This window comes from Pongo pygmaeus, chromosome 20 (assembly GCF_028885625.2).
Source record: "Pongo pygmaeus isolate AG05252 chromosome 20, NHGRI_mPonPyg2-v2.0_pri, whole genome shotgun sequence".
NCBI classification, from domain to species: domain Eukaryota; kingdom Metazoa; phylum Chordata; class Mammalia; order Primates; family Hominidae; genus Pongo; species Pongo pygmaeus.
Genome location: NC_072393.2, coordinates 53,305,013 through 53,326,718, shown reverse-complemented (window position 1 = coordinate 53,326,718; position 21,706 = coordinate 53,305,013). Strand labels below are relative to the sequence as shown.

The 21,706-nt window shown below is 57.4% G+C and overlaps 2 protein-coding genes across 6 annotated transcripts; both read right to left on the bottom strand.

Moving 5' to 3' along the window:
• Positions 1–467: 467 nt before the first annotated feature.
• On the bottom strand, positions 468–1,898 carry INAFM1 (InaF motif containing 1). The gene has a single exon (XM_063658643.1). It carries the CDS (start codon positions 1,250–1,252, stop codon positions 824–826), a length of 429 nt encoding a protein of 142 aa, XP_063514713.1. The 5' UTR covers positions 1,253–1,898; the 3' UTR covers positions 468–823.
• On the bottom strand, positions 468–20,541 carry CCDC9 (coiled-coil domain containing 9). Of its 5 annotated transcripts, XR_010125037.1 has the most exons (16): positions 20,439–20,541; positions 18,618–18,691; positions 18,358–18,462; positions 16,602–16,703; positions 16,185–16,436; positions 11,383–11,466; positions 11,123–11,296; positions 9,294–9,475; positions 5,652–5,698; positions 5,417–5,552; positions 4,918–5,023; positions 4,459–4,831; positions 3,979–4,071; positions 2,754–2,803; positions 1,921–2,194; positions 468–960 (listed from the first exon to the last, which is right to left on the bottom strand). XR_010125037.1 is itself a non-coding variant. In XM_054463750.2 (14 exons), the coding sequence occupies exons 2-14, from the start codon at positions 18,618–18,620 to the stop codon at positions 2,700–2,702; spliced, it is 1,761 nt and encodes a 586-aa protein (XP_054319725.2). In that variant the 5' UTR covers positions 18,621–18,691; positions 20,439–20,541; the 3' UTR covers positions 2,209–2,699. The 5 variants fall into 5 exon arrangements, 4 of the variants coding, with proteins under 4 accessions (XP_054319725.2, XP_063514712.1, XP_063514711.1 ...); XM_054463750.2 differs by lacking the exons at positions 468–960; positions 1,921–2,194 and having other exon boundaries at positions 2,209–2,803; XM_063658642.1 differs by lacking the exons at positions 468–960; positions 1,921–2,194; positions 20,439–20,541 and adding an exon at positions 19,367–19,582 and having other exon boundaries at positions 2,209–2,803.
• Positions 20,542–21,706: the final 1,165 nt, after the last annotated feature.

Genomic DNA, 21,706 nt, shown 5'->3' with positions numbered 1-21,706 from the left:
TGAGAAGCAACACCACCACCGCCGCCATCCACTCTCATCTCTCTGACCCCAGGAAGTGGGCCAGCATCGTTCCCTCTCGGCAGCCAACTGAGATCCCTGGGTGATTTAGCCTCTGTCCCTGACATGACAATTACACCAACAGCAATTCCCAGAACCCCAGCTATTGCCCTAAATCACCCCACCCCTCCTCTTGTCTCCTGTGCTGTAACACGAGGGCAGACACTCTGCTTCTCTCCAGAGACATTTATCCTTTGCTCCAAGCACACAAAAAACTGGGAAGCCCTTCCCACTGTCTGACCTTCAAAGGCCCTGCTGCTGCTAAGCTTCTTCTCCCTACTCCAAGAAAAGAAGGGCGCCTTAAGGAAGGGGAACAGCCCACCCGGGACAAAAGAGACAAAGGCCACACCCCAGAAAGGTCTTTCCCACACAAACTTGGAAGGGGAGGCATCTCTGCAGACAACAGGACAGACAGAGCACGAAGCAGCCGAGGCTGTGGTTTATTGCAGATGGACACGGATTCAGGGAGGTGAGGAGGCAGATGGGCTGTGGGCTCTGTGCTCAGCATCCCACAGCAGGAGGGGCAGGAGACAGAGCTCAGAATGAGATCTTCCTAATGGTGGAGGACCCGGCCTGACCACAGAGGAGCTGCAAGAGGCAAGGCCCCGAGTTGACACCCCCGGGCCCCCATTCCGCGGGATGACGGCTCCAGAGACGCTGGGCGATGTCATCAGGAAGAAAGCCGGACCCATCCAGAGACGGCGCATCCTCGGCATGGAGCACAGAGCTCTCGAGGGCTGGCGATCCGGGTTGGGGTGGCAAGGAGTTACCCGGGTCCTCGCCCCTCCGCGGCCTCTGGCGTCTCTCTGGGTGTCTGGCGGCTCGGACGGCGGTCAGGGTCGCTGTACCGGCGGCGGCGGCTCAGCGGCAGCTGGAGCTGGGGTCGCGGCCCGCCGGGGACTCCTAGGAGGCAGGAGACGGAGGCAGCGGCGGGCACCGGGACAGGCGGCACGCCTGGGCGGGCAGCACACGGAGGGGACGGCGCGCTGGGCTGTGGGCCGGCGGGCGCCGCGGGAGACCGCGTGGGTACCCAGATGAGACCGTAGTACACGGCGAGCAGCACAGCAGCCAGCGAGACGCAGAGGAAGTAGGCGCAGACCGGGGCCAAGCGCAGCCAGCGCCCCCGCGGGCCCTCGCTCAGCCCCGCGCCGCCGGGGCTTTCGGCGCCGCCGCCCACGCAGCTGGTCCCCCGCATCCCCGCAGCCCACTCGGCTCCGCGCCGCGGCCCGCACAGGCCCCGCCCCCGCCAGGCCCCGGCCCCACCCCGCAGGACCGCCCCGCGCTCTAAACTGCCCGCCTCCGGCCCCGCCCCCGCCAGGCATGGTCACGCCCCCACGCCAGCGGCCGCCTCCGCATCCTAGGCCCACTCCCTCCAGCCTCTGCCCAACCACCGACCGGCGGAGGTGCTATCCCCGCCCCCCTCGCTCCAGCCCCGCCCCCGCGCTTAGCCCCACCACCTCTATCACCGCCTCCTCCCGCCACAACACGGTTCTCTTCCCAGACTCGGACTTCATCCAGCCCAGGCGTCTAGCCCGCCTCGGAGCCCGCCCCCTCGTCGGGCTCAAGCCCTAACCCGCCCTGTGCCGCAACCAGTCTCACTTCTCTGCCTGTCGGACCGTCTACTCCAGCACTCGAGCCCTGCCCGCTACGGCCTCTGGCTCCCACACTCTAGTTCCGGAGTCCCAGCTCTCCTCCCCCGCGGGTTCCCGCGCGACACCCCGACCACGCCCCCGCTGGCAGCCCCGCCCCATGCCCACGGTGAGCGCCCCACCCGCGCGCGCTAACCCCGCCCCCCGCTCTAACTCCGCCTGTCAGGATTCTGGCCCCGCCCAGGCAGCCTAGCTCCGCCCCCGCGGGACCCACCTCCTCCAGCACACTCAGCCCGCTTTCAGGTATTTTCAGCGCCTCAGGCCCCGAAGTTCCAGCTCCGCCCCTCACCGCAATCGCGCCCCTTCTCCCAGCTCCTCCTCAATCGTTAGCTTTCCCCTCTCCCTACAGCCAAGGGGTCCAGACTAGACTCTGGGGTAGAAAGAACACAGCCTGGAAATCCAGATAAACCCCTCCTCACGCCCCCTCCCCATCAAGGCGGGGAAGCTTCAGTCCCCTCCCAGCAGCGTCTTCAGGAATTCGGGGAGGCCTGCGGGAGGGGGGAGGGAAGACAGATCAGACCGGTGGAGGAAGACCCCTTCCTCTCCCCTCTTCCGCCACGGAAAAGCCCGCCAAGCACAGCAACCTAGCCTGCCCCCTCCAGAAACACAGTTCAAGGGTGAGCGGAAGCACTGCGTTTAATACGACAGGGCTGGCGCCCGAGTAATTCAAGCCCTTCGGAAGAGTCACCGGCTGCCAGGCCTCGGATGCAATCCTGGAAGCGGGAGATTCGGCCCGAAGACTGGCCCGAGCCGCCCAGGGCCTCCATGGGAGACTAACGCGGAAGCGTCCCAGCCGTCCCAGTGCCGCGACGTCCCCCGTTGGTGGGGCCTGCACCGACTACTGCCCTGGCCCCGCCCGGCTCGCAGACCCTGGCTCCTCCCCCCTTAGATTTAACCCCCTCCTGGGCTGGAGTGTGGCAGAAGCAGAGGACAGAGGAGCGAGGCGGTGGGAGGTTAGTGCAGAGCGCGGAGGCCGCGGTCCGGCGGGCGTGGTCAGCGAGCGGCCCCCGGCGGCGGAGGGGCCGCCACCACCTTGCAGAAACGCACCCTCTGGAAGTCGGTGATCTCCGCCGTCTCCTGGCCTTCGGGGCCTGCCTCTGAGGAGAGAAGGGGCTGAGTCAGCGGAGAGGAGCAGTCTTCCCACCTCCCCCCCGGCCCAGGACCCCTCCCCCGTCTAGCCACGCCTCTCACCAGTTCGAGCCCTTGCCACAGCAGTCTTGGCGCTAAGCGGTTTATGGGGCCCAGACTAATCCTCTCAGCGGACCCACGCAGCAGCAAACACTCCCAACATAACCGTTTACAATCGAGGAAACGCGGGTGTGGCGAGATCTGTCTCCCGACCAACAAGTGGCCCAAGACAGAGCGCCTGGGACCCCGCGCCACCCACGGCTGCAAACTGTCCTCTCCCACCCCCGCCCCATCTCACGGCCTTCACCAACCTCCACCAAGCAAGTCCTAGAGGACCCGCCCTCCCCTTTCCTTAGCCAACGCCTGCTATTCTAACCAGTGCTTCCTTGGCTCTGCCCCCCAAATCCTAATCCCACTCTGGGGGAAGGGGAGGCCATCTGAGATTCGAAATCTTACTCCTACGGAAAGGGGCTTGGCCTCTTGCTCGCACTTCGTCGGTCCCAAAATGCTGATCGGGTCCGCATGTCTGTTCTAATTTGCCCCACTAGGTTGCCCTCGAATCCCAGCCATAGTTAAATCCAGTTTTCTGCCCTTGCCCATCTCTTTGGCCTTTTCGAGCCAGTTCAAATTTCGAAGTCTGCCTCTAGCTCCTGCCCTAGTACACCAACGCCAACCACCTTTTTTGAGATGGAGTCTAGCTCTGTCGCCCAGGTGGGAGCACAGTGGAGCGATCTCGGCTCACTGCAGCCTCCGCCTCCCAGGTTCAAGCGATCCTCCTGCCTCCCAAGTAGCTGGGATTACAGGCATGAGCCAAGGCATCCGATCCACACCCCATAACTCTTAAACCAGTGCTTTCCAAAACCCCCGAGCTCGACTCCAAAATTCTAATCCTTTCCTTAACCCCACCTCCTCAACCTCCATACCCAATTCCTATTGGCTTGGCCCATAAAGTTGCCCCTTTGCCCCACCCCTGCCACCCGGCTCCAGCCCCCCATCCCTATCCGAGCTCACTCTTTTCACCTCACCTCTATGGTCCAACTGCTACCTACACACACTCACCCCACTCCCCCCAAGCCCTCTGCCCCTCAGCCCCAGAGAAAGAGGAAGAAGTGGCCTTCATCCCCTGCCCCATGCACTCCCCCACCTGGAGTTGCCTCAGACCCTTCCTCTTCAGCTTTCTGGGTTCCTCGGAGGCTGGGCCCACTCTCCGGGGAGGCAGGGGCTGACTGGCCACCTCCTAGGGAAGGGGAGCCCCGGTCAAGCCCCCTTTCCCACCTGACATCTCCCCACCCCAAGAGAGAAGGCCCAGGGGGAGTCGAAGGGGGTTCAAGGACACACCTGGGGGAATGTCATTTGAGGATGTGAATTCTTTATTGGGGAGGGGGCTCGAAGGGCTGGGGCAGGCTCTGGGAGTGGGCATTCCAGAGATGGGCATGACAGTACACAAGAGTATGGGCTGCGCCACCCCCCGCCCAGCCGACAGGGCTGTGGGGCACACTGGGTCCCAGGGCCCAGCCCCCAAGGGTCCCCCACCAGCCACACCCCTCTAGTGCGCGTACACACACACACACACACACACACACAGGCAGCCAACTTCATACACTCTCAAAAGGCCAGGCCTCACCCGGAGAGAGGGCGCCAGCCGGATGGGTGGTCCGAGGAGAATTCAGCTCCACCTCTTCACCCCAATCGGACACGGGCTGGTGGCCGCTGGGTGGTGAGAAAGGGCTGGAAGGCGTGCCAGGGGCCTGGGGCTCCGGCAGGGGCTCCTCCGGACTGAAGGGGACTCCGTGGGCCTGCTCACTGCAGGGGATCCCGGTGGGGGCAGCCTCTGGTGCTTGGTGGTCTTGGGCTGGTTCCTCCTCCTCGTCACCTTCTTCCGCCTCGATCTCCTCCTCATCCTCACTAATGTCCTCCCATTCTTCATCCTCTTCCCCCTCATTCTCTTCCCCCTCGTCTTCAGGAGGCCGGTGGGCAGGAGCTGGGATCTCGGGTGGCTTTGGGGACACAGGCAAGTCAGGGCAAGGCACGGGTCCTGAGCCCCCACCCCAGGCCCATGCCCTGAACCACAGCCCAGCCTCACCTGCATGGGTGTCTCCTCGGGGGAAGTCTCGGGGGAAGTAGGCTGTGGAGCCTCAGGGGCTGGGGATGCTGCCCCTTCTTTTGTCTCCCAGCGGTCATCATGGTCACTAGAGGGAACAGAGGGAGGGGTGATGCCTGGGTGGAGAGTAGACAGGAGGAAGGGGCTTCCTGCCTCCACCCTCCCTCGGGAGGAGCTGCCCAGAGCATCTGGCATGTTGGAGCGCTGAGGGAATGGCGGATGTGTGTCCCCAGGTGTCAAGGACAGATAGAAAGTGGGGCAGGTGGCAGGAGAGGAGATGGGTGACGGCAGAAAGGGGACAGATGAGGGTAAAACCAAGAGCCAGATCCCAAACCCCTCAAACCACGGACCTGCGAGATAGACAGGGCCGAGACAAAGACAGGGACAGACAGATGTACCCACACCTTCACAGCAAGACAAAGAAGAGAACGCCCTGCGGAGAGCCCTGGGAATGTGCAAGCCCGCAGAAGGGGTGCCCCACCTGTAGGCCCTGGGCGCTGCCTTGGCCTGGGGCCGACTGCTCTTTCTCCTTCTGCGGCTGCTGGCCTCAGCTTTGTGCTGGGACAGGAACTCCCCAAAAGTAGGGGGCTTTGGGGGCCGGGCCCAGGCCTGGTCATCTGCAACAGAACCCAGGTGTCGTCGGGAAGGGAAGGTGTGGCACACACCACCACCGACTCCCAAACCGAGCCTCGGCTCATCCAACGGCACCCACTCACCATAGCGGTGGGATGGTTCATGGGCAGGGACTGGGCCATCCTTGAACCTGGGGGAAAGATAACGGGTGAGCGGGCAGCTGGGGGAACGGGGTAACAAGAGGATCAAGAAGATGGGAGAGGTCAGGGTCACAAATCGGATCAGAGACAGACGGTCAACCAGAGAGGGGTCACTAGAAGTAGGACAGGGCCGGGTATGGTGGCTCAAGCCTGTAATCCCAGCCCTCTGGGAGGCTGAGGCAGACAGATCGCTTGAGCCCAGGAGTTCAAGACCAGCGTGGTGAACATGGCGAAGCCCCACCTCTACAAAAAATACAAAAATTAGCTGGGCGTGGTGGCATGTGCCTGTAATCTCAGCTACTCGGGAGGCTGAGGAGGGAGGATCGCTTGAGCCTGGGAAGTCAAGGCTGCAGTGAGCAGTAATCAAGCCACTGTACTCGAGCCTGGGTGACAGAGGGAGACCCTATCTCAAAAAAAAAAAAAGGATAGGACCAGGTGATGGGCAAGAGGCAAATTTGACAGCACAGTGACAAATACAAAAAGATTCAGAATGTGGGCGCCAAAACAAAAATTTGGGGAGATCACCACAGACCCTTGCCCAAGTACATGACCCCCAACTCCCTGTCTGACCTTTCCCACCAGTCTCTCTCGCCTCTCCAGCTAAGCAGGCTCTTCCACCACACCTAGCTCCTGCCTCAGGGCCTTAGCGCCTGCTCCTGGAACGTTCTTCCCGCATTTTTCACTGGCTCACTCCCTCACCTCCTTTCAGGGCTCTGCTCAGAGGCCTTCCTGAACCCCCAGCTAAGATAATATTAGGGCCGGGCACGGTGGCTCACGCCTGTAATCCCAACACTTTGGGAGGCCAGGTGGGCGGATCACCTGAGGCCAGGAGTTCGAGACCAGGGTGAAACCCCATCTCTACTAAAAATATAAAAATTAGCCGGGCTTGGTGGCGGGCACCTGTAATCTCAGCTACTCGGGAGGCTGAGTCAGGAGAATTACTTGAACCCAGGAGGTGATGTTGCAGTGAACTGAGATCACACCACTGCACTCTAGCCTGGGCAACACAGAAAGACTGTCTCAAAAAAAAAAAAAGATATTATTATTACACAGACTATCTAAATGTAAAATTCTAACCTCCACCCTGGCTGCTTACTCTGCATCATTACCCTTCTGGGCCTAACATTAGACCTCTTAATTACCCACCTTGCCCACTACACTCTTAGTTCCAAAAAGGCAGAAATGTTTTGTTTGCTGCTGTATCACCTAGAACCTTCCATGACATAGGGGAGGACTCAAATATATGCTGATGAAAGCAAGACATCATGCATTTTTTTTTTCTTAGAGATAGGGTCTTGCTCTGTGGTCCAGGCTGGAGTGCAGTGGCATCATAACGGCTTACTGCAAACCTCCTGGGTTCAAGCAGTCCTCCAGCCTTGGCCTCTTAAAGTGCTGGGATGGTGGGGATTACAAGCATGAGCCACCACGCCTGGCCCAGACACACATTTTTTTTTTTTTTTTTTTTTTTGAGACAGAGTCTCTCTCTGTCACCCAGGCTGGAGTGCAGTGGCGTGATCTCAGCTCACTGCAAGCTCCACCTCCCAGGTTCACGCCATTCTCCTGCCTCAGCCTCCCAGGTGGTTGGGACCACAGGTGCCCACCACCACACCCAGCTAATTTTTTGTATTTTTAGTAGAGACGGGCTTTCACCATCGAGGATGGTCTCGATCTCTTGACCTCGTGATCCACCTGCCTCAGCCTCTCAAAGTGCTGGGATTACAGATGTGAGCCACTGCGCCTGGCCCACACACACATTATTAATTAGACTTGTTGCAAACTGCTTTTGGGACACACAAGAAAAACAAATACTTTCTCATTGTGAATGCTGAGAACATCTCCCCAAAAGCCCAGCTGCCTCCTCCTTAGGAAGATCAGCTATAGTATCTGTGCAAATTATTTCTCACACTCGCACAGGCTTGGTTCACAATCCAGAACAAAATGCTTCCTGACCACCGGGCAAACAGACAAAATCCTCCTTAGCCAAAGCCAAAAAACAAGTTATAGGTGAATGAAAACTTTCAACACAGGAAAGAATGGGGGATGAGGTAAAACCTAAAGTTGCTAATCTTTAAATACTGCTATTTATCGGCTCTTCCAGAACCTTCTCCTTCTTGGTTATGTAAGTTGGTCCCCATGACGATGATGCAATGCGGGCTTTGCTTTAAGTCTGACTGAATCGGGGGACAGAGTCAAACTTGAGGTTAACAATGCCACTGGGATAAAAAGGTGGTGGTGCCGGGCGCAGTGGCTCACACCTGTAATCTCAGCACTTTGGGAGGCTGAGGTGGGCGAATCATGAAGTCAGGAGTTCAAGACCAGCCAAGCCAACATGGTGACACCCCGCCTCTACTAAAAATACAAAAAATTAGCTGGATGTGGTGGCATGTGCCTGTAATCCCAGCTACTCGGGAGGATGAGGCAGGAGAATCGCTTGAACCCAGGAGGCAGAGGTTGCAGTGAGCCAAGATCACATCACTGCACTCCAGCCCGGGCAACACTGCGAGACTCTGTCTCAAAAAAAAAAGTAAAAAAAGAAGGTGATGGTGAGGCATGGAGAGACATTCAGGGATCTGAGTTGGTGCGGACAGGTCAGAGGCTGGCGGGAGGATGCAAAGGTCTAATGGCTATTAAACAGCCTTCACGCCCTCCCTGCATTGGAACTGACGTCCCTGCCACCACCGGTGGTCCTATCCACTGGAGTGGGCAGAACTCGTTTCCCCACCCCAGTGAGGCGGGGTGTGCTGGCGAACACAACTGGGAAGTGTGCCTGCTTTTGCATCTGCCCGTGTCAGGGCAAGCACTCCCCAGGCAGCTGCTGCCCTCAGCCTGGACAGCAGAATGAACACACTGGCGCAGAGTGAATTCACCCTGCCGCGAGGAGCCAAGCCCAGCGGGACTCACAGCTTAGTGTCCAGCCTGGATCAGCTGAGCCCAGCATACCCGTGAACACAGAAGAAATCCTCACCCCAGCTGCTCAGGAGGCTGAGGCAGGAGAATTGCTTGAACCTGGGAGGCAGAGGTTGCAGTGAGCTGAGATCCTCCCACTGCACTCCATCCAGCCTGGGTGACAGAGCTACACTCTGTCTCCAAAAACAAAAAGAAAACCAGAAATGCTCGGCCGGGCACGGTGGCTCACGCCTGTAATCCCAGCGCTTTGGGAGGCCAAGGCAGGCGGATCACAGGGTCAGGACATCGAGAGCATCCTGGCTACGGTGAAACCCTGTCTCTACTAAAAAATACAAAAAATTAGCCGGACGTGGTGGCGGACGCCTGTAGTCCCAGCTATTCGGGAGGCTGAGGCAGGAGAATGGCATGAACTGGGAGACGGAGCTTGTGGTGAGACGAGATCACGCCACTGTACTCCAGCCTGGGCGACAGAGCGAGACTCCATCTCAAAAAAAAAAAAAGAAAACTAGAAATTCTCTCACGCACCGCTGAGCTCCGGCAGCTGGTCCATGGCATCTCAGGATACTTAGCAGTCACTCACTCATACACAGCAGGAAAAACCAGAGAGAGGCATAGGACTTAGAAGTCAAGGCCAAGGTCAAGGTGCCACACAGGGAGAGGAATGGGGAGGAGACTCACATCCCATCGGTCTTCTCGGCATCCCACTCGCGCCGCCACTGGCCAGTGGGCTTGCGGTGCCTCTGCAGCCGCTCCTGGTCGATCTTCTCCCTCTCCTGCTTCCAGCGCAGGTACTCCGACCGCTCCCGGCCCGTCATGGACAACGTCATGTCTCCAGCACTGCCCAGGCCAGCTCGGCGGCCCTGCCCCCCAGCCCACGGGGAGTCAGGGCACTGTCCCGCACCCCACCCCGCCCCTAAGCCCCGAGGTACATCCACTTGCTCAGGGTCACACAGGGAAGCGATGACAAGGCAGAGATCACAACCAAGTAGGCTCAGGTGGCACCTCCTCAGAGACGCCCTCTCAGATCACCTAAGTAGCATCCCTCTGTCCCCTCAGCTGCTGGATTTTTCTCCACAACACTTGGCAGGACCTCACATCTTACTATATTTTCATTTACTCAGCTCCCACCAGAAGAAACCTCATCAAGGCAGGGGCTCTGCCTCCAAACTCTTATCTCGCTGGGCGTGGTGGCTCACGCCTGTAATCCCAGCACTTTGGGAGGCCAAGGCAGGCGGATCATGAAGTCAGCAGATGGAGACCATCCTGGCTAATATGGTGAAACCCTGTCTCTACTAAAAATACAAAAAATTAGCCGGACGTGGTAGCGGGCGCCTGTAGTCCCAGCTATTCGGGAGGCTGAGGCAGGAGACTGGCATGAACCCAGGAGGCAGAGCTTGCAGTGAACCAAGATCGTGCCACTGCACTCCGGCCTAGGCGACAGGGCAAGACTCCGTCTCAAAAAATAAAAAAAAAGCCAGGCGCGGTGGCTCATGCCTGTAATCCCAGCACTTCGGGAGGCTGAGGCGGGCGGATCACGAGGTCAGGAGATCGAGACCATCCTGGCTAACATGGTGAAACCCCGTCTCTACTAAAAATACAAAAAATTAGCTGGGCATGGTGGTGGGTGCCTTAGTGCCAGCTACTGGGGAGGCTGAGGCAGGAGAATGATGTGAACCCGGGAGGCGGAGCTTGCAGTGAGCCGAGATCGCGCCACTGCACTCCAGCCTGGGCGATGGAGCAAGATTCCATCTCAAAAAAAAATGACTCTTATCCTCAGCACCTAAAACAGTGCCTGGCACATCGTAAGTGCCCAGTAAACAATACCGTTAGTAACAAGAAAACCCTCAAACATACCACAAAGCTGTAACAACTAGAGCCACATGGTACTGACAGAAGAACCAACAGATGGACAATTTAGGGGTGGACCACCAAGTGCAAGGACGCTGCCCCTCCCTCCTCTTCTAGGCCAGGTCCCCACCCCTCACACAGCACCTGCCATGTGGTAGGTGCCTCATAAATGCCGGTGTCATTAACAATGGGGGGAGATTTACCTTGGCAGGAAACAAAACATACCATGAATCCTTAATTAAAATCCTGGCCAAGCACAGTGGCTCACGCCTGTAATCCCAGCATTTTGGGAGGCCGAGGCAGGTGGATCACTTGAGGTCAGGAGTTCAAGACCAGCCTGGCCAACATGGTGAAACCCCGTCTCTACCAAAAATACGAAAAAATGAGCCAGGTGTGGTGGCACTTGCCTGTAATCCCAGCTACTCAGGAGGCTGAGGCAGAAGAATTGCTTGAACCCAGGAGGCAAAGGCTGCAGTGAGCCGAGATGGTGCCACTACACTCCAGAATGGGTGACAGAGCGAGACTCCATCTCAAAAAAAAAGTCCTGTATTATGGCACAAAAAAGGAGAGGCCCCATGGTCCTAATCTGTCTGGTTCCTGCTGTGCAGTCCCCATCAGAGCCCTGAGAGCCCCGGGGTGTCCTCACCGCCAGCACCCACCTGCCGCTCGTGCTCAAGGCCACAGCGCACCCGCTCAAAGTCGGGGCCACCCCAGTTGCGGCCATGCCGGCGGCTGTCCTCCCGGCGGTCCCGCTCAGACTCCTCCAGGGGCCCGCTGCGTCGTCGGGGGTCGTCCAGGAAGTTCCGCACTGGGTTGGGTTCGAGCACCCCTTCCTGCAGGCAGCGGAGCAGGGAGTTGGCGCGGGCTTCCCGCAGCCCAGGCAGCTTGGCCCTGCCTTGGGGACACCCACGCCACTGACCCGCTGGTTGCGCTCATACTCAGCGATCTTCTCCATCTCCTCATTCATCTTCTCAATGTTCTGCCTGCGCCGCTCCTCCCACTCCTGGGGGGATAAAGATAGGGACACCCAGCTTCAGGGAGAACTATTAAGCCACCGGTGCAGGAGAGGGGCTGCCCAGCAGGCCTGAGGCTCCTCTCCTAAGACTGGCCTGCTGGCGTCTGAGCATTTGCTCTCAGCGTGCTCCGGGTCAGCAGTGAACTGATGAGGCTGGCTGGCCAGGCCTAGACCATGAGAACACCACAGTATACGCTGCACTCGCTTTCCTACTGGAGGGTCTGGAATTTCAGTACATACTAGACAGAAGGGGCCTACATTCAAAACTAGCCTCCAGGCTGACACGGTGGTTCACACCGCTAATCCAAGCACTTTGGGAGGCCAAGGCAGGAGGATTGCTTGAGCCCAGGAGTTCAAGGCCAGACTAGGCAACATAGCAAGACCCTATCTCTACAAAAAATTTTAAAAGTGGCCGGGCGCAGTGGCTCACGCCTGTAATCCCAGCACTTTGGGAGGCCAAGGCAGGCGGATCACAAGGTCAGCAGATCGAGAGCATCCTGGCTAACACAGTGAAACCCTGTCTCTACTAAAAAATACAAAAAATTAGCCAGACGTGGTGGCGGGTGCCTGTAATCCTAGCTACTCGGGAGGCTAAGACAGGAGAATGGCGTGAACCCGGGAGGCGGAGCTTGCAGTGAGCTGAGATCACGCCACCGCACTCCAGCCTGGGCAACAGAGCGAGACTCCGTCTCAAAAAAAAAAAGTTTAAAGTTAGCCAGGTGTGGTAGCACACATCTGTAGTCCTACCTACTCAAGAGGCTGAGGCAAGAGGATCCCTTGAGACCAGATGCTCAAGGCTACAGTGAGCTATGATTGTGTCACTGCACTCTTGCCTGGGTGACGGAGCAAGACCCTGTGTCTATAAAATAAATAGGCCAGGCGCAGTGGCTCACGCCTGTAATCCCAGCACTTTGGGAGGCCGAGGCGGGCAGATCACCTGAGGTCAGGAGTTCGAGACCAACCTCAACATGGAGAAACCCCGTCTCTACTGAAAATACAAAATTAGCCGGCGTGGAGGCGCATGCCTGTAATCCCAGCTATTCGAGAGGCTGAGGCAGGAGAATTGCTTGAACCTGGGAGGCAGAGGTTGCAGCGAGCTGAGATCACGCCATTGCACTCCAGCCTGGGCAACAAGAGCGAAACTCCGTCTCAAAAATACATAAATAAATAAATAAATGCAAAAAAATTAGCCGGGCGTGGTGGCGGGTGCCTGTAGTCCCAGCTACTTGGGAGGCTGAGGCAGGAGAATGGCGTGAACCCAGGAGGCGGAGCTTGCAGTGGGCCAAGATGGCGCCACTGCACTCCAGCCTGGGTGACAGAGCAAGAATCCGTCTCAAAAATTAAATAAATAAATAATAAAATACAATATATAAAAATAATAGGCTGGGCGCAGCGGCCCATGCCTGTAATCCCAGCACTTCGGGAGGCTGAGGTGGGTGGATCACCTGAGGTCAGGAGTTTGAGACCAGGCTGGCCAACATGGCAAAACCCCGTCTCACTAAAAATACAAAAAAATTAGCCGAGCACGGTGGTGAGTGCCTGTAATCCCAGCTGCTCAGGAGACTGAGGCAAGAGAATCACTTGAAACCCGGAGGTGGAGGTTGCAGTGAGCCGAGATTGCGCCACTGCACTCTAGCCTGGGCAACAGAGTAGGACTCTGTCTCAAAACATAAAATAAAAATAAAAATAATAGGTCGGGCACGGTGGCTCAAGCCTGTATTCCAGCACTTTGGAAGGCCGAGGCAGGTGGATCACGAGGTCAGGAGTTCGAGACCAGCCTGGCCAACATGATGAAACCCCGTCTCTACTAAAAATACAAAAGTTAGCCGGGCGTGGTGGTGGGCACCTATAATCCCAGCTACTTGGGAGGCTGAGGCAGGAGAACTGCTTGAAACCAAAAGGCAGAAGTTGCAGTGGGCCGAAATCATATCACTGCACTCCAGCCTGGGCAACAAGAGTGAAACTCCATCTCAAAAAAAAAAAAAAAAAATTTTAAAAACTAAATAAATACAATAAATAAAAATAATTAAACCAGCCCCCAATTAAAAACCTGGGGTGCTGAATCTCTGGTGGGCATCCCTGGTAGCCACGTGTTGTCACAATTCAGTGCTGGAGGAATTCAGTGCATCCCCTGGGACTCCACAGGGAAAGGACTCTTGGAAGTTCATGCCAGGTTTCCTCCAGACCTCAGCCCAGGTACCCCGCCCCTGCTGATTTTGCTTTGCGACCTCTTTCCCTGTGATAAATCTAAGCCATGAGTCTTTCTAGCAAACCACTGCACCTGGGAGCTCAGTGTCAGGGTGCTGGGGGCTCTGGCACACCAAGGTTGCCACAATCATAGTGGTGGCAATAACAGTAATTACTTGGCAAGTGGTTAGGTGACCTGCCCCCACCAACCACAATCCGTTCTCCCCTTTTTCCTTCCATGGTAACAATATTCTATTGGTTTTTTTTTTTTTTTTTTTGAAACAGGGTCTTACTCTGTGGCCCAGGCTGGAGTGTAGTGGTGTATTCACAGCTCACCGCATCCTTGACCTCCCAGGCTCAGCCTCCCAAGTGATCCTCCTGCCTCAGCCTCCCAAGTAAGTAGCTGGGACCACAGGTGCACGCCACCATGTCCAGTTAATTTTTTAAATTTTTATAGAGATGGGGTCTGACTCTGTTGCCCAGGCTGGTCTCAAACTCCTGGGCTCAAGCGATCCTCCCACCTTAGCTTCCCAAGTAGCTAGGACCACAAGCCCATACTATAACACCCAGCATTCCAAGTAGCTAGTAACTACTTGTTACTAGTAACCAAGCTAGTAACAAAATTTTAGATGGGCAAATAGCCAGCCAGCTGTAGACAACGTTTTCATTTCCCAGTCTCCTTTGAGGTTAGGTATGACCAGGTGTCTAAGTTCTCACCAACAGGACATGACCAAAAGTGATAAAGCAGACTCATCTTTCCCCTTCCTGTGAACTGAACTGCAACCATGTCGGCAACCCAGCTTTTACCACAGACGATGACCAGGACCTAGGGGCCACCAAGCAACAAAAAGCAGGAACCAGGCCAGGCGCGGTGGCTCACACATGTAATCACAGCATTTTGGGAGGCCGAGGCAGTAGGATCACCTGAGGTCAGGAGTTCAAGGCCAGCCTGGCCAACATGGCGAAACCGTCTCTACTGAAAATACAAAAACTAGCCGGGTGTGGTGGTGCACACCTGTAATCCCAGCTATTTGGGAGGCTGAAGCACAAGAATCGCTTGAACCCAGGAGGCGGAGGTTGCAGTGAGCCAAGATCATGCCACTGCACTCTAGCCTGGGCAACAGAGTGAGACTCTGTCTCAAAAAAAAAAAAAAAAAGCAGGAACCTGGGTCCCTGAGTGACATCACAGAGCGGGGCCTCACCCCCTGGACCACCCACCTCCCTGCAGGGTTCAGCATACCAGAGAGAAATAAACTCCTACTCCACTTAGGTTGTGAAATTTTTGGAGTCTTTTTTGTGACAGCAGCTTGGCATGCCCAATTTAAGTCTAATTATTTTTTTTTTTTTTTGAGATGGAGTTTCATTCTTGTTGTCCAGGCTGGAGTACAATGGCACGATCTCGGCTCACTGCAACCTCCGCCTCCCAGGTTCAAGCAATTCTTCTGCCTCAGCCTCCTGAGTAGCTGAGATTACAGGCGTGTGCCACCACACCCGGCTAATTTTTGTACTTTTAGTAGAGATGGGGTTTCGCCATGTTGGCCAGGCTGGTCTCCCAACTCCTGACTTCAGGTGATCTGCCCACCTCGGCCTCCCAAAGTGCTGGGATTACAGGCCTCGTGAGCCACCGCGCCCAGCCTTTTTTTTTTTTTCGATACAGAGTCTCACTCTGTTGCCCAGGCTGGAGTGCAGTGGCACGATCTCGGCTCACTGTGACCTCCGCCTCCCAGGTTCAAGTGATCCTCCTGCCTCAGCCTCCCAAGTAGCTGGGATTACAGGTGCACGCCACCACACCCGGCTAATTTTTGAATTTTCTTATTCCCGTGTAAGTGCTAGAACAAGAAGCTCACAGGGGAAGTAAGCTGCCCAAAGACAGATAGCTCCCAGAACCAGATTCAACCCATGTCCACGGTGGGCTGTAAGCCGCTCAGCTAGACAGCCTCCCACCCCGCTGATGTGCACGTCAGGGGTGAGTGAGGTAGTTACAGTAAATCACTGCTCCCCATAAACAAAGCCGGGGACCAAGACAAACACACAGAAACAATGCCACACAGAGCCTGTGCTCACAAGCACACCAGATAGAGAGAGCCCACCAGACAGACACACAGCGCCAGAAAGGGAGGAGAGATGGGGACAGAGGATGAGCGGGCAAGGATGCACCAGAGAGCGAGAAAAAGGGAGACACAGAGAGACAGGGACAGGGAGGGACACGCAGCACTAAGCAGGAGAGGGAAGGGAAGGAAGGCGAGGAGGAATGAGAAGACGGGGAGCAGGAGTAGGAGAGAAAGAGACAAGCAAAAACACACGAGTTCTGGGCGTGAGAGGGAAGGAACAGGAGGAACTCGAAGAGGGGGAGCAGGAGGAGGAGGTGAAGGAAGAGAGAAACAGAGCCAGATGCAGAGGCTCAGAGAGAGACGCTGAAAGATGGACACACAGGACAAATGTGCATCTGAGAGGAGGAAAAGACAGAAACAGACAACAGAGAACCTCAGCCAGGGCTCCAGGCGCTGCCTAGCTCCTACCTTAGATTTACGATCAGAGATTGAGGTGTCTCCAGCTCCAGAGAGGTGAAGGGAACCCCGGCCCCGGCCCCTCCGGCCACGGCCCCCAGCTCCTCCTCCTCGAGGCTGCTCCCCAGGGCTGCCCTCCCAGCTGCGCGATGCTCGGCCCATGCCAGCCCGGCCTCCCTGCTGTGGAGGAGTCCGGCCCCCCTTGCTGGCCCCTGGGGGCCGAGGGGTCCCAGGAGACCTCCGGGAAGGACCCAGGTTCTTCTCCTGGAAGAGGGGAGATGGGGAAAATACAGTCACTGGGGCAGGGAGGCATGCGGCCAGGATGGAGGCCACCCACTGGTGCAGGACAGCTGGGAGGTCCTGGGTCCCAGGCCTCAACCCTCTGCCCCTCCCCATCCTCAAGGTCCCGCACCCCAGTGATGAGCTCACCGACTCCACTGCCACGTTCTCCTTCTCCACTGAGCGGCCCTTTCGGGGAGCTGTGACCGCGACTCCCTCAAGTTCAGCTTTCTTACGGTCTTCCTCAATCTCCTAGGAGCAGACAGCCGGGGCAGGGAAGCATCAGGTACCCTGTCTGCCAGACGGACCCCCAGACCCCTGAACTCCTCCTAAGTCTGGCCCCAGCCGAGGCCTCTCTCCTGGGCTCTGAACAAGAAGGCCGCTCATATCCTTCAAACCTCATCACGTTGCTGCCCCACTCAGAACGTTCCTGTGGTGCCCCTCTGAATAACAGCCTTCCCCACAGCCTGTAGGACCCGTGGGATCTGGCCTTGGTACCTCCCCGACCTCATCTCTCACCCTCTCCCCACGATTACTCTGGCTTCCTTGCTATTCCCAGAACATACCAGGCTCAAACCTGCCTCGCGGGCTTTGCGCCGGCGGATCCCTCTGCCAGGAGCACTTTTCCCAGAGACCCTCCAACCCCTCATCTCTGCAGGTCTCTGCTCCAATGCTGCCTTCTCGTGAGGCCTTCCCTGAGCGCCCTGTGGAAACCAGCTCCCCTGCCACCCTCTCTGTTTTCATCCCATTTGCACCCAGCACCATATGCGTCTTGCTCACTGTCTGCTTCCTCCACTACGGCAGAATCTGTCTGGGGACAGGAATGTCTGTCTGCTTTCAGTGAGGTATGTCACTGACACGTATCCCAGGTCTAGAACGCTGCCTGGCCCACAAGGGAAATTCGATATGCCTTTTTTAAAATGAATGAATACATGAAGAATGAATAAATGAAACCCATGCCACCTCCCAGATCCCATCTCAGGGACAGCCACACCACCTGCTTAGCGGCCTTGTCCTAAATCCTCCCTCTTCCTCCCCCTGCCCTGAACTGCCCATCAGTAACTGAGTCCCTCTCAACAGCCCTGCCCTAAGCCAGGTACCTCCTCTCCCACTAGGGTTCCAGCCCTAGCTTCCTCCTTGGTCTCTGGGCTCCAGTATCATCTCCTCGCACCCACCACCGCACAGCACCCAGAGGCGTCTTCCTAAAGAACTATTCTGACCAGTCCCACCCCTGCTCAAGGCTCTCCCTGGCTCCCCAGTGCCCTCAGGACAAAGTCCAAACTCAGCCTGGTGGCATTCAGAGCCTAGCACAGCCTGGCCCCTGCTGACCTGCCCAGGTCAATTCTCTCCTAACCAGCCCTCCAACTTGAAGCTCCAAGCTCTCTCTTGCTTCTAACATTTGCACAAACTGTTCTCTCTGCCTGAAACATGTTCCCCTCTCCTTTTCAACTGGCTATTGTCTACTCACCACTCAAGCCTCAGAGTCCACTCCTCCAGGAAGCCCTCCCTGATATCCCCAAGGCTGGGTCAGGAGCCTCCTCTGGACTTCCACAGACCCCTGAATTTCCTGATTCCAGACTTGTCTGCTCTGGGACATCCCTGAGGACAGGGCTGTCTCCCTGACTAGACGATGGACCCTGGAAGGGCAGGCCTGGGTCTGTCTCAGTCACAGCTATATTCCCAGCACCACTCAGCACCGGGGCTGGTAAAGATCTTGGGGAATATTTGTGAACAATGAATGAATGAATGAATAATGGAATGAAAGAAGGGATGTCAGGCTAAGGCCTTTGGCTTTTATCCTGACAGTGATGGGGAGCCATGAAAAGGTTTTAAGGAAGGGAGAGGTGAGAAAAACTCACTGCGGGGAAGAGAGGGGATGGGGTCTCCCAGGGCGGGGCTAGGGCACCTGGTAGCGCCGGATGAGGGCTTCATTCTTCCGCCGAAGAGCCTCGATCCTCTTGTCCAACTCAGCATCCTTCTCCTCCTTTGATTTCAAATCGAGTGTGGCTGCCTGAGACCGGGAGGCAGTTGAGGGATGGAAGGAAAAACCTCCATCCATACCAGGGACTCTCCCCCAGGGTCTGAGAGTCTGCCCCCATGGATCCCATCCTCCCAAGCCCCCTTCCCCAAAACTCAGATTCTAGAGACCCCATTTTTCAGCCTCACCATTTCGCTGGCTGGGTGGAGCCAAGGTCCCAGCAAACCTCCCCTGCAGAATCTAGACGCAGCACTGAGAGTTCCTGGGGGCAGAGGGAAAAGAAGGACAAAGGCCAATGGCCCCCCGACCTACTTCATCCTCTAACACACTGTGGGATCCTCACAGCCATACACAAAAAACCCTGTATCCCAAGAGAATTCTAGCCCTCACTCTCCCTCCTTTCAACTGCCACCTCCACCTTCTCCATAGAAATTCAGACTCAGCCCTTTCATGACCTTTGTGGACTCACCCAGTTCCCATGTAAACGATCTAGTCAAACCCACCTTGGGGATGTTCTGGCCCCCACCCACTGCTTAAGTATCCAACACTGCTCTCCTCCAAACGTAGATTCTAGTCCAGCCGCCACACCCTGTGGTATGAGTGTTAGCCCGAGTTCCCTATCTCAAGAGACTTCCAACTACAACCCCTCCAACCAGCCTGCAAAAGAAAGTTCCAGACCCACCTCCCTGTGCTCATCCTGGTGCCTCTCATATCCAGGTGAATATTCTAGCTCCACCAGGTAAGGTTCAGAAACATTCCCAATCCCTCGCTCAAAGAAAGTCCGAACCCCACTCTTATTGGGTGCCCAAGCTCTCAGAGAACATTCCAAGCCCGCGCCTTCCCCAGGGACTTCCTAGTCCCGTCTCCAGCGCCCTACGGAAGGTCGACAACCTCCCGCCTCCGCCGAAAGGATTCTGTACACAGGCCCAGAACTCACTGGCGAGGCTTCCTAGAACTGGCGTTTTGCCCCACTGAATACTCCACCCGCCCCAACAAGGACAAAACTACCCAGGCCCGCCCCAGATTTTCTGTGCAAAGCTCCAGCCTCAATCCGGCTGGGAATGCCAGGGCCACGTCCCCGACATCCTGGAAACCGCTCTGGCCCCGCCCACGGTTCGGGGAAAAAACTTTCTGGCTCCGCCTTTCCCGCCAGACTTCTGGCCCCGCCCCCACCCATGGGCCATTAATCTGGCCCGGCTCCCGACTTTCCCAGCCACGCTCTTTCCCCGCCTCCTGGCTCGCAGGCAACAGGCTAGACCCGCCCCTGCCATCTCTTATTATTATTCCAGCCCCGCCCCCGGCCTGCCCAGTCAACCCTCTGGCCCCGCCTCCGATTGGCCTGGCCAACTTCCTGGACACGCCCCCTGACTCCCTCCCACACCTCGTTGCGTCACATCTGGCCCCGCCCATGGCTTCCCCAGGGTTCTGGCTCAGCTCCCCGCTTCCCCGCCTCCCCGCCAACGCTCTGGCCGCGCCCGTGGCTCAGACGAAACTTTCTGGCTCCACCCCCAGCATTCCTTGCCAGCACCCTGGCCCCGCCCCCTGGCTCACCGCTACATTGTGGCCCCACCCCCGGCTTCCCGTCAGCCTCTGGGTCCGCCCCCAACGTCCCGGCCAACAATCTGGACCCACTTCCAGTAAGGCAAAACTTTCTGGCTCCGCCCACAGCACTTCCGCCCGACGACCGACCCCCCCGCCACACAGCTGTCCAAGCAACACTATGGCCCCGCCCACAGCCCAGCCACAACTTTTAGGCCCCGCCCACGGCCGGCGGCCCAGGCTTTGGCCACGCCCCGGCCCGGCCCTGCCCACCCCCTCCAACGGCCCGCCCCACCAGCGCCCCTCCAGCTTCCCATGTGGGCGTTCTGTCCCCGCCCCCCGCAGAGTACTCCGACCCCGCCCCCGCCGGCGGCTCCCCACCCCGCCCGCGCCTGTTCGCGCTCCCCGCCACGTGGGGCTTCAGGCCCCGCCTTCTCTGGGCGCGCTCCAGGCCCCCTCCCCCCGGTCACCTGTCCCGGAGACCCCGCGGCGTCCACGACTCCGGCTCCGTCGGCCTCTGCGTCCGCAGCTCCCGGGCCATGCGCGTCACTTCCTGCCTGCACCACGTGAGGAAGGGAAATAAAGAGGGTCACTTCCGGTCCTGTGGGACCGTTTCCGGGAGCCTTAAAGGGGCCGCGCCTCCGCGGTGGAGGCGGGAGCGGGGCCGACTGGCCCCCCGGGTGTTCCGCAAGCTCATCCAACTTCCTTCTGCCTGAATTACCAACTTCCAGGAAAAGGAGACACTGTCCTCACTCCCTGGACTCTACCTCTTTCTTCAAGCTGTTTCCGGCTCCAGCCCCTCATTCCTGGTTTCTATCAGTAGATGCCAAGCACTGGGCACTGACGCCTGGAAGCCTGACCTGGTTCGAGCCCCCTCGTGCCAATGAAACCTTAGAGTTCGCTTTGGAAGCTTCAGATGTTCTACCGGCCGCGGGCGGTGGCTCACACTTGTAATCCCAGCACCTTGGGAGGCCGAGGCGGGCGGATCACCTGAGGTCAGAAGTTCGAAATCAGCCTGGCCAACATTGTGAAATCCCGTCTCTACCAAAAAAACTAGCCGGTTGTGGTGGCGCGCGCCTGTAATCCCAGCAACTCAGGAGGCTGAAGCAGGAGAATCGCTTGAACCAGGGAGGCAGAGGTTGCAGTGAGCCGAGATCATGCCACCGCACTCCAGCCTAGACGACAGAGCAGACTCCTCGAAAATAAAATAAAATGCTGGGCGCAGTGGCTCACGCTTGTAATCCCAGCACTTTGGGAGGCCGAGGAGGGCGGATCACTTGAGGCCAGGAGTTCGATCGAGACCATCCTTGCCAACATGGTGAAACCCCGTCTCTACTAAAAATACAAAAAAAAATTAGCCCGGCGTGGTGGCAGGCGCCTGTAGTCCGAGCTACTCCAGAGACTGAGCCGGGAGAATGGCGTGAACCCGGGAGGCGGAGCTTGCAGTGAGCCGAGATCGCACCACTGCACTCTAGCCTGGGCGACAGAGGGAGACTCCGTCTCAAAAAATATACATATACAAAAATTAGCCAGGCATGGTGGCGTGCGCCTGTAATCTCAGCTACTTGGGAGGCTGAGGCAGGAGAATCGCTTGAACCCGGGAGGCAGAGGTTGCAGTAAGCCGAGATTGCACCACTGCACTGCAGCCTGGGCGACAGAACGAGACTCCGTCTCAAAATAAAATAGGCCGGGCGCCATGGCTCACGCCTGTAATCCCAGCACTTTGGGAGTCCGAGGA

Excerpts from the sequence above, each read along its gene's own strand:
- CCDC9 (XM_054463750.2), bottom strand. Across the intron at positions 5,699-9,293 it reads GCCGAGAAGACCGATGGGAT|GTTCAAGGATGGCCCAGTCC; the intron begins GTGAGTCTCCTC and ends TCTTTCCCCCAG. Across the intron at positions 4,832-4,917 it reads CCGAGGAGACACCCATGCAG|CCACCCGAGATCCCAGCTCC; the intron begins GTGAGGCTGGGC and ends GTGTCCCCAAAG.
- INAFM1 (XM_063658643.1), bottom strand. The coding sequence starts at position 1,252 with ATGCGGGGGACCAGCTGCGTGGGCGGCGGCGCCGAAAGCCCCGGCGGC.